The sequence below is a fragment of the Stegostoma tigrinum genome, chromosome 10 (assembly GCF_030684315.1).
Source record: "Stegostoma tigrinum isolate sSteTig4 chromosome 10, sSteTig4.hap1, whole genome shotgun sequence".
NCBI lineage: Eukaryota > Metazoa > Chordata > Chondrichthyes > Orectolobiformes > Stegostomatidae > Stegostoma > Stegostoma tigrinum.
This window is the reverse complement of record NC_081363.1, coordinates 68855558-68867626: the sequence shown is the minus strand read 5'-3', so window position 1 is coordinate 68867626 and position 12069 is coordinate 68855558. Positions and strand designations below refer to the sequence as shown.

At 40.6% G+C, this 12069-nt stretch overlaps 1 protein-coding gene across 3 annotated transcripts in view; it reads left to right on the top strand.

Moving 5' to 3' along the window:
* Positions 1 to 260: 260 nt before the first annotated feature.
* Positions 261 to 12069, top strand: part of fsip1 (fibrous sheath interacting protein 1) — a 353871-nt gene continuing 342062 nt past the window's right edge. For 2 of the 3 annotated variants that reach the window (XM_059649221.1, XM_048538342.2), the window contains exons 1-4: positions 2276 to 2327; positions 3065 to 3238; positions 5711 to 5936; positions 9931 to 10020. In XM_059649221.1, coding sequence (XP_059505204.1) covers positions 2310 to 2327; positions 3065 to 3238; positions 5711 to 5936; positions 9931 to 10020 — 508 coding nt within the window. In that variant the 5' untranslated portion in view covers positions 2276 to 2309. Of the gene's footprint in view, positions 315 to 2275; positions 2328 to 3064; positions 3239 to 5710; positions 5937 to 9930; positions 10021 to 12069 lie in introns of those variants that run through there. The other variant, XM_059649220.1, reaches the window with a different exon arrangement.

Genomic DNA, 12069 nt, shown 5'->3' with positions numbered 1-12069 from the left:
CCTGTCCCATCCCTACCTCCCCACATATACTTTCCTCTCCACCTATCTTCTCCTCAATCCATCTTCGGTCCGCCTCCCCCTCTCTCCCTATTTATTCCAGTTCCCTCTCCCCATTCCCCTCTCTGATGAAGGGTCTAGGCCCGAAACGTCAGCTTTTGTGCTCCTGAGATGCTGCTGGTCCTGCTGTGTTCATCCAGCCTCACAGTTTGTTGTCTGTGTTAAACGACAAATAAAGTTGGGTTTGTTTTGAATAGCAACACATCCGGGGATCTGAGCGTCCTTGGTAGCTGGACTGGACCGCCGCCAGGGAGAGGGTAATGGGGCAGGGGTGAGGGTTAAGGGGGAACGGGTGAAAGGACATTGAGAGAGGGTTTGGAGAGGTGGGAGAGAGTTCCAGGACCCGGCGCTAACCCCGAGCCTGGCGGAGGAGGCGTGTATCTGCTGTGGGCTGGAATTACACTGAGTCAGTTTCTAGTAAACGCGAGCGACCCACTTTTCCCCGCCTCTAGTGTCAACCTTTAGGCTCTGAATCGGGGTCTTTCACCGATGTTAGTAAATATCGGGAGTAAATTCATTGCGGACGGGTGTGAGACTCCGTGAATTTGATTTTTCAGTGTTTTATTTCTTCGTGGGATTTGTTCACGACTGCCTGGGCCAGCATTGACATGAGAAAGTGGTGGACTCCTAGTCGCACCCACTGCCCTTAGAGGGGGAATTTCAGGGTTTTGACCCAGCAACAGTCAAGGAACAAGGATTATTTCCAAACTAGAATGGTGAACAGATCTAAGGGGAACATGCAGATGGTGTTCCCATGGTAAAGATCAGGCATTTAGAACTACTGGCGAAAGAACCTGGATGAATTGCTGCAATGTATTTTGAAGGCGAGACACACAATTGCTACTGGGCATTGGAGGCAGAGAGGGTGAACGTTTAAAGCGATGGATGTAGAGTACCCTCAGTTTTGACCCCAAGGCCACTATGTGTGGCAGACACTTTGGATCTGGAAGTTAATGCTGCAATGGGTGTTCACATCTACTGCTGTGTGCGGAACCTCGGAGTGCCTGCACAGCTCGGAGGGAACACCGAATGGATGTGCTGCCAATCAAGAGGGCTGCTTTGTTCTGAATAGTGGCAAACTTCTTATGTCTTATTGGGCCCTCGCCCATCGAGGCAATTGGTGGAGAGCATTCCATCATGCACCAGACCTGCACCTTGTGGAAGGTGGACAGATTTTTACTGCAAAAGAGAAAACCTTTGCCTGTGGCAGACTGTCACTGTAGTTTGGTGACATCTGTCATAGCTGCATAACTATATGTTTGTAGAGGTTGGGTGAGTCTGATGTGCAGCTAGCATAATTATTTGGAAGGTATATGCTGGGTGACGTATGGTGCAAGGATGTTCCATCAAGCCTTCTATATCAGGATGTGATGTTGAGAGAGAGATGGCACTGTGATTCATTGAGCACTGTCAGAGAGGTAGTAGTGGCCATGATCTGAGAGTCGAGCCATGACAAAATTGAAGTCAATGTGAACTGGAAAAGAAAACTGTTCAATACTTGGAGTCACGCTATGTGCAAAAGAAGATTGTTGTAGTTGTTGGAAGCCAATAATTTTCGTCATAGTATATTGCTGCAGCAGTTTGGTAAGGTAGTATCCTCGGCTCAACCCATCTTCCGCTGCTTCATCATTGACTTTGCTTTCATCACAAGGGTAGGAGTGGGGATGTTCGTTGATGTAAGGGCAGTGTTCAGCACCATTTGTAATCCCTCAGATACTGAACCAATCTGTATCCAAATGCAGCAAGACCTGGACAATATTCAGATTAACATGATAACTAGCTGTAATATTTGCATTACACAAGTACCAGGCAATGACTGTCTCCAAAAGATAGAATCTAACCATAATCCTATAACACTTAATGATATTACAATTGCTGAATTCCTCACTGGCAACATCCTGGGGATTAGCATTGATCAGAAGATTAATTAATCAGTCAAATGGAAACCAGAGTAGTGAGGGGCTGTGAATTCTTCAGTGAGTTACTCACCTCTTGATTGCCCACAAGTGTGATGGAATACACTTCATGTACTTGGATGAATGCAACTCAATAAGTTCAGCTCCATACAGGGAAAAGGAGTCTGGCTGATTACCACCCCCTGCCCAATCACTCCTGAAAGCATGCATTTTTCCATCTCTGATATGCAGTGATAGCGAGATGTATCATATTGAGGACGCACTGTGGCAACTTGTCAAGGCTTCTTTGGCACCGTTAGTCAAACCGTTGACCTCTACCACTGTGGCAACAGAGTCATGGGAACACCACTATCTGTAAGTTCTCTTCTAAGCCACACAGCATCTTGACATGGAACTGTATGCTATTCTTTCACTGTCACTGGATCAAGAACCTGGAACTTGCTTCCAGGACTGTGGGCCTATCTATGCCATATGGACTGCAGCAATTCAAGCTACGGCACACCAGTTTCTGGATTTATGAGTTGATTATTTGATTTGATATTTAAGGTTAAACTTTTCATTCCGATCAGCCTTGTAGAAGTGTGTAAATATTGCATCACCTAATGATTCAAGCTCCCAGTTCCAGGTGATGGCAATTCTTTGAAAATTTGTTTGAATATTTTTATTCCAGAGTCTGTAAAAATGCATCACAACTTAGATTAGGCATGGACATTCATTTTTAGAATCTGCGTGGTCCAGTGGCAGTACTATACTCCTTAAATTAGGAGGTTATGGACCAGCTGAACACTAAATACAGCATGATACTCAGTGCAGTACTGGTTGGGTGCTAGAAGATTGGAGCTGTGATCATTTGGATGAGACATTAAACTGAGGGTCAGTTTTGTTTCTTCTAAAGGGTTGAATGACACTATTTTGAACTAAAAATAGAGGTGTGGGAGTGGTTGTGCTAGTGCAAAGCTGATGTTTAGTGCTTAGCCACTGGATTATCTGGTCTTTATCACTGTAGGCATATGATTGGGAATGTTTCATGCATTACAATAGCAACAGTGAATCTTGAAAACTGATTTAATTCATTGGTTCCATAATTTTAGATGATAATGGACATTGTCAGAGGCCAGCTTGATGAGATTTCACGCCCAGCATCTGGTTCTCGAACTCGTCCTGGGAGCCGGGTGGCAAGTGGTCCACCACCAGACAGGCGACGCTTGAGTGTGCAATCCTCAGGGGCTATGGTAGTTTTAACTCCTGAACCAATTTTACCCCAGGTAAAATGCCAGCTCTTTGAAACTCAATTTCCTCCCCCGCCCGCCTCCTCATCCCTTTCTGAATTGTTTCTTCAGGCAATCACATAGTCAGAACTTATAGTCATTTGGCTACAAGTGTGATCGTTGAAAACTATGGTTTTCAAAAGCAGAACAGAAAGAGAATGTTGAGGCGATGAGATGGGAATAGTGTAGGCAAGAGTTTTCTGTTTCAAATTGGAAGGACCTCTGGAGATACAAGACACTACCTTTGAGTTATTTTCCAGAGATCTGTAGTGTTGTTCAAATTGTGGATGGACTGCCTTTTGTTAAACAAGTTATGAGGGCTAAGTTACTAATTTATTTTGTGCAGATTGTCTATGCAGTACTTAAAGTGCAGATTGATATTGGGTGTTGACGTATATTTGTTGACGTATATTCCCCTCATAAACTTACATTCCTTTAAGAGTACCCCTTTTATTTTGGCAGAATTTATTTCTTTTCTGAGGTTATGCATTTTGGTAGGAAGAATACAGGAATTGATTATTTTCTAAACAGGGAAAGGCTTCAGAAATTGGAAGCACAGGTGGACTTAGGAGTCCTAGTTCTGGATTCTGTTAAGGTTAACATGCAGGTTCAGTTGGCAGTTAGGAATGCAATGTTAACATTAATTTTGAGAGGTCAAGAATACAAGAGCAGGGACATACAGGTGAGCGTGTATAAGGCTCTGTCAGACTGCATTTGGTATGTTGCAGCAGTTTTGGGCCTCGTGTAAGAAAGGATCTGCTGGCATTGGAAGATATTGCATCACCTAATGATTTGACGACAAATTGAATAGACTGAGATTGTTTTCCTTAGAGCAGTGAAGGTTGAAAGGGGTACTCTTAAAGGAATGTAAGTTTATGAGGGGAATAGATTGGGTAGATGGGAAGGCACTTTATCCAAAAGTAGAGGGCCCAATAACCAGGGACATAAATTTAAGGTAAGAGGTAGAAGGCTAAGAAGAGAGTTGAGGAGAGAGATAATGGGAACTGCAGATGTTGGAAAATCCAAGATAACAAAGTGTGCAGCTGGATGAACACAATGGGCCAAGCAGCATCTTAGGAGCACAATGTTGAGTGTTTTTTAACCTAGGTAGTGTTGGGAGCCTGGAACTCACTGCTGGTAAGGGTTGAATCAGAATTTCTTGTAACATTGAAACTGGTTTAGATCTTCGCTTGAATGGCTGTAGCCCTCAGAGCTCTGGGTATAAAATGTTGAAAAATAGAGTTACTGCAGTTGGACCCTAGTCTGTGTGGATACAGTGGGACGATTGATCTCCTTTTGTGCTGTTATTGTCTATAAGAATTTATTACATGATGACAGTAATTAAGTTGTTTCCAAAGAAGTGGCAAATTTTCTTTTATTGCGTAAACTAAGAAAAGTGGCTCGCACTTTTATAGCATTTCACATGCTGTACATGTGTGCGTTTAAGAAAGTGACACTTAGTGACTGGTAGCACTTTTGATTTGATTTATTACTGTCACATATACCTAGTAACAGTGAAAAGTTCTGTTTTGCATGGAGTACAGGCATTTCATACCATACAAAGTACATTAGGGATTAGAACAGAGTGATGAATACAATGTTACAGATGCAGAGAGGATGCACAAAGAGCAAGATCAACATTAAATTTAAAATTTGCTAGGTCCATTCAGAAGTCTAATAACAGAGGGGAAGAAGCTGTGCTTAAATTTGTTGGTACGTGTATTTAAGCTGTTATATTTTCTGTCTGATGGCAGAGTATGGAGGAGATTATAACAGTGGTGGAAGGGGTTTTTGATTATGTTGGCCACCTTCCTGAGGCAACAAGAAATGTAAGTGGAGTTAATGGATGCGGATGTGACAAAAGATAGTAGGTTCAATCCCCTCAATGGGGACTGCATGGTTATGTGTTCTGTCTTTTGGATGAAATGATAAACTGGCCCGTTGGAAGAGATGACAAGCTTGAAGGAAAGATAGAAGGAAAATTACAGAGAGGAGAGAAGATAACTGAAGGATCACTGAGATTTGAGACATTGAGAGGGAGTTTGGCAAGCTGACTGTGGAGCCCGCAATATGGATGGCCTTGAATTTGAATGCACAAAATTTTTGATGTTTTGTGATATAAAAATAAAATGCTGCAAGTATTTGGAATCTGAAGTAAAAACAGGAAATGTTGGGAAGATGCTGCGAAACTGGATAGGGAGATAAAAAGTCACCACTTTATGATGACCCTGCTTTTGGTGGTGGTGGGGTAATCTTTTTTATTTGAATTAATTTTTGTCCACAAAACATCATAATCTAATTGTACCTCCTCCTCATCTTATTTTGTCCTCTTTTGTATTTTAGATGGGTTCACAGAAATTATCACCACTATCTGTCTACAGGCTCTGTAGTTACTTCCTTATGTTTAGAAATAGTTTAGTTTGGGTAAATTGAAACACTTTGTTAGGAAAACTTTGCCTTTTTTTGCAGGACAGGTCTGACTCATTGGATAATCATATTAACTCCATGGATTCCACAGCAAATTCTTCATTTGAGAGATTGGACAGTGAACATGAAACCTTTAATGAGCAAGATGGAGTGAACAGTTTGGATACTGACAGTGTAGATGCCAGAACGTCCAATGAGTCTCAGTTACCACCAGAAGAACATTTGGATTCCATTATTATACGGGAAATGCATATTTCAGACAAATCAGGTAACATTACTGCATACAGCAATAGTTCAAAATTCTAACATTTCTATTGTGCTTTTTTATAATTGCCTACTTTGCTTCATTAATTTTGATGCAGTTAAGTATCAGGAGGAAATGTCAGCGTTATCATCAACTGTGGCCGTTTGGTTCCATTGTGAACTGGTCATGGAGATTCCTTGACTATGTTAATTATATTTTGTGGCATGAGGGAACCAGCGATCATTTTTGTTTTTGATTTCATCTTTATATGGCATAATTCTACAAGCTCATTGAATTGGAGGATGAGGTGTTTTATAGATACACTCATGTTCTACAATACAAGAATGTCCTGGATCACATTTCTGATGGGGATGATCAGAGATCAGTGTTATCTCTCCTGTTTTAGCTATTGTTTCTTTTTGACTGCCTAGGACTTTTCTATTCCTCTTCTTTCTCATCCCTTTTTTGTCTCTTCCACATATTTTCAATTGAGTCAATAGTGCAACATGCATATTGACAAATTAGAAAGAAGCGATGATTAAAAACGGGAAACAGATACAATTTTAAATAAAACAATTATATGAATTAATCTCTGAATTGTTTGAGGGGAGCATATAGTTTAATACTGCTGTTATTATTATGGAGGATACGGGGAGTGTTGACATTGGCCTTTGAACAGTTGGATTTGAGATTCTTGGGTTTGTCAGATGATCAATGTTCTTTTGACTCAATTTCTGTTTTTATAACTGGTTTGTAGCACTTAAAGTAAGAGAGGCTTTTTATCTACAACAAAAGTTAACTAGGGGATAGTTCTTCAACTGTGACCTACAAAACATGCCAAAGCTCGAACACAGGCTGGTACATACAGGAGTCTTCAATCCCAGAAGCGCAACCCAGTATCATTGAAACTGGCTTTTTAACCCTAGTCCTTGTATTTTAATTTTTGAAGAATACGCAGAATGATTCTACATTTTGACAAGTAATCTGTTAGGAATGGCTTGCTATTGAACAAGGATTACCAACCCTTCATCATCTTTGTAGTCACAAGACATTACAGTCCACTCCATTTGAAGTCTCTTTCAGCACTTCAGATGCTCCATTCCATTGGTTGCTCTCTCTCCAGCATCTTAGGTTTGTTTAGTACACACTCGTCAATGGTGTGTCCCTTTGATCTTATAAATTCTGAGTCTGATACTACCCGCTCTCACGAATGCCTGAAGAAGGAGTAAGACTCCAAAAGCTTGTATTTTCAAACAAACCTGTTGGACTATAACCTGGCGTTGTGTAATTTCTGACCTTGTCCACCGCAGTCCAACACTGCATCCTCCACATCATCTCTCCAGGTAGCCACAATTTTACATTCATAGGATGTATCCCTGTATGGGAGAGTCTACGTCCAGAAAGCATAGTCTAGAATAATGGGTGGCCAGCTTAAGACAGAGATGAAGAGGAATTTCTTCTCTCAGGGTGTTGTGAGTCTTTGGAACTCCTTCCTGCAGAGCGAGCTGTGGGGGTGGAATCATTCTGTATGTTTAAGGATGAGGTAGATTCTTGATTAGCAGAGGAATCAAGGTTATGAGGAAAATGCAGGAACGTGGATATGAGGAATGCCTGATCATCTATGATCTCGTTGAATGGCAGAGCAGGCTTGGAGATGCTGAACAACCTACTTAGGTCCCTATTTCCTATGGTGTAGCTGCAGCCATATTTGGTTGTGTGTATCAGCTACCTTTTGAAAAAAAACACACTTTGGAATTAAAAATTAAAAATGTCCACATTACTTCAGGATTCTGACCATCACGACAATTCGCATAATTATTTTTGCTTTGATTTTTAAGCTGCAGCAAAGTCCTTTACTCCTATATCCATCGTTTCATTCAGAAGAGCAGTGTTCCATTACATCTACATTTGTGGTTGAGAGGTTACTTTCTGAATACCAAAATTGTCAAGCTACGGCATGTTCTTCTACATTTGGTTTCAAATTAATGATGCAGTTCAGATAATTTCTTTAGAATCCAGATCAAATATTGCTGCTGCTCATAAACAGCCTCACTAAAACTTAATGGAAACTTCAAGAGAATTATGGTTTTTTTCACAGAGAAGTATTGTTTCTGGTGAGGATCAGTTTTCTCATGTCTGAGTATACATAGAAATCTCCCCCGTTTCAGTTACTCAGCTATGGCATTGAGAACTTACAGATCAAATTTTGTATGCCTGAATGCTGAGTATATCAAGGTTCAGAGACAATGGGAACTGCAGATGCTGGAGAATCCAAGGTAAAAAAAGTGTGAAGCTAGACGAACACAGAAGGCTAGGCAGCATCACAGGAGCACAAAAGCTGACGTTTCGGGCCTAGACCCTTCTTCTGATGTAGGGCCTAGGCCCGAAACATCAGCTTTTGTGCTCCTAAGATGCTGCTTGGCCTGCTGTGTTCATCCAGCTCCACATTTTGTTATTTCAAGCTTCTCTGTCTTTATTTCGGAGTATCCATACCTTGTGACACAAGTACATTTTCTTTCCCATTTCTCGCTAGCAACTTGTGAGCTTCTCAGTAGGGCTGACAATGAAATGCTGGTGTATGATAATTTTGTGCAGCAAGCCTATATCCACTCTAAACTTGAGTACCAGATAAGTGTCTGCGCTCCACTGGATGCAAACCAGAGAATGCTAAATCAATTTGATATGGGTTTCATGTAGTCACTGCATTATGTAAGCACAACAGTTTGTGTTGAAAATCCTCAAAGAAATGCTTAGCCAGTGTCCTGCATATAATGCAAGAACGTTATTTCCTGATTGTTTAAAAAAAAGAGTTGTGGTGTAGTTCCCGTGGGAGGTTAGATTCTGAAACAGTGAACCTCTTGTTAAAATGAAATACCTTGTTGGTTGTCATAGCTTTATAAGGGCTCGTTCAGGCTATAACTTGTCTCTGAATAGTATTGTAAAACTGAAATTTGAGTATGTAACCTTTGTGTTCAATTTGTGTTATTAAAGATGACAGTTGTTCAATGTCTGTCAGAAACTTTACAATGCAATAGTTTATAGAGAAGTTCAGAAGCTGGTTGATGAGAAATACAATTTTCTTTTGTAGATCTCTCAAAATAAAAAGGAATCAAATGCACACTGCTGCTATGATCACATGTCAGGCTGTGTTGCCTCTTCACACTTTGGTTGGCTTGTAACAAAGTTCTGACTTTCTGTATACAAATCCTATAATGTGCTGATGGGAGGGGGGAAATCTTTCAGTAATACTGTGCTTTACTATATCTTCAGGGAGTCCTAAAGCAGTTTATATCTACTGAAGTATTTTTTTGAAGTGTGGTCAATGTTTTATTTATAATGGGTTGTGTACCGGAGGTCCTATAAACTGTAAGTGAAATGAACATCCAGTTAAATTGCTCTAAGTTACCTTGGTTGAGCATTCAATGTCAACCAAACCACCAGATGACCTCCCTGATTTTTTCTTAATAACTTGTAGAATCTTTTATATCCAACCTTTACAAGGCACTGTTGAGTTCACTCCTGAAATACTGTGCACACTATTGGTCGTCTCTGGTAGATGGATTGCTATGGAGAAGATAGCAGTTAATGTTGACCGTCAGTTAACTGCCAAGCCTTGTGTAAATTTTAAACTAGGCAAGTTGACTCTGATTAGTCAAAGCAATGCCAATCAATCAGCTCTGCCCTCTCATGCAGTATAAACACTGTTTTCCATTTACTTTGGTACTTTTTGCAAATTGTCCTAATGAGCAGAAGGTGAAGACCTTTGAGAAAATCTGTCTTGTCTCACAAATGCTAACTTTCTGTATTACCAAATGACTATCTGTTTTTGAATTTAGTTGTACATTTAGTTAACCAATACTCTGTTCTTGGGATCAGGGCTCTCAGTTCTCAAATATCAATGTAATTTAAATATGTGGAATCTAAAAATACCTCAATGTGATTATCAGAAAATATGTGGTACAATTAAAGAAAATACAGTTATAATCACCTGCATTGTCTTTCTCTCTCGTTTGTTCAGAAATTCTATTTACTTCAGCTGATTGTGAAGTGGATTCAGAGAATCACTTGTCGACTGCAGGTCAAACCAAACCATTGAAGGAGGAATCTGGTAAGACTAGATTATTTTCAGTATTAGAAAAATGACATAATTTAATCCATTCACACACTTTTGGCTTATTTTATCTATGTGATAAATAAACTAAATCTAGATTGATACTTAATCTCACTCGTTAAAAATGTTCTGCAGGAAATTATTTCAAATATAAACCAATTTGTGATATATTCACAAATTTGTCATGAAGTTGACAGCTATGATTAACTTATGATTAATTTAAAAACAGAGAAATTGACATTAGTGTGCATGTATGTTTCCAGATAAGGGTACCAGTTATTCTGAGGTAACCCCTCAGAAAAAAATGACAATCGTGCTGAAATTCTGTTCATGTAGTCATAGAGTTGCACAGCATGGACCAGACCCTTTGGTCCAACTGATCCATGCCGACCAGATATACTAAATTAATCTAGTCCTATTTGCCAGCATTTGGCCCACTAAACCCTTCATATTCAGGTACCCATCCAGATGCCTTTTAAATACTGTAATTCTACCAGCCTCCACTACTTCCCCTGGCTGCTCATTCCATACACACGCCACCCTGTGCATGAAAAAGTTGTCCAATATGTCCCTGTTAAATCTTTCCCCCACTCACCTCAATCCTATCCCCTCTAGCTTTGGACTGCACTACCCTGGGGAAAAGGTCTTGGCTATTCACCCTATCTATGCCCCTCATGATTTTATAAATTGCTTTAAGGTCGCCCTTCAGCCTCTGATGCTGCAGGGAAAATAGTCCTAGCTTTTTCAGCCTCTTCCTGTAGCGAAAGCCTCCACTCCTGGCAACATCCTTGTGAATCTTTTCTGAACTCTTTCAAGTTTCACACATCCCTCCTATAGCAGGGACAGCAAAATTGCATGCAGTATTCCAAAAGTGGCCTAATTAATGTCCTGTATGGCCTCACCATGTCCTCCCAACTCTATATTCAATGCATTGACTAACAAAGCCAAGCGTACCAAATGCCTTTTTCACTATCCTGTTTACCTGGAACTCTGCTTTCAAGAACTATGAACCTGCACTCCAAGGTCTCTTTGTTCAGCAATAGTTCCCTGCACCTTACCATTAAGTGTATAAGTCCTGCCCTGTTTCGCTTTGCCAAAATGTAGCTACTCACATTGATTTGAATTAAACTCCATCAGTTACTTCTTGGTCATTGGTCCATCTGATCAAGATCTCATTGTACTTTGAGGTAACCATTTGGCTGTCCACTACACCACCAATTTTGGTGTCATTTGCAAACTTACTAATCATATTTTGCATGTTCACATCCAAATCATTTATCTAAATAGCGAAAAGCAGTGAACCCAACACCAATTCTTGTAGCACACTGCTGGTTAGAGGCCTCCAGTCTGAAAAGCAAACCTGCACCACCACACTCTGTCTTCTGCCTTTGAGCCAGCTCTGTATCCAGTTGGCTAGATGCACCATGTGATCTAACCTTGCTAACCAGTCTACCATGAAGAACTTTGTCAAACGCCTTACTGAAACCCATATAGATCACGTCCACCGCTCTGCCTTCATCACGTCTGTTAATTCTTTAGAAGGCTCACTTAGGTTCATGAAACACAGTTTCCTGTGCTGAAAGCCATGTTGACTATCCCTAATCAGTCCATGCCTTTCCAAAAACATGCAAATCCTGTCCCTTAGGATCCCCCAACAACTTGCCCACCACCGGTGGCTTTTCCTTACCACCTTTCTTAATTAGTGGAACATGTTAGCCAACCTCCAGTTTTCAGGAACCTCTCCTGCTGCTATCGATGATGCAAATATCTCAGCAAGGGACCAAGCAATCATTTCCTACAAAGTTCTAGAGTACACCTGATCAGGTCCTGGGGATTTATCCACCTTTATGCATTTTAAGACATCCAACACCACCTTTTCTGAAATATGGACATCTTTCAAGATGTTGCTATTTATTTCCCCAAGTTCTCTAGCTTCCTAATTCTTCACTACAGTGAACATTGATGCAAAATACTAATTTAGTATCTCCTCCATCTGCAGTTCCACACTTTGGTAGCCTTGCTGATCTTTAAGGGCCCAATTCTTCT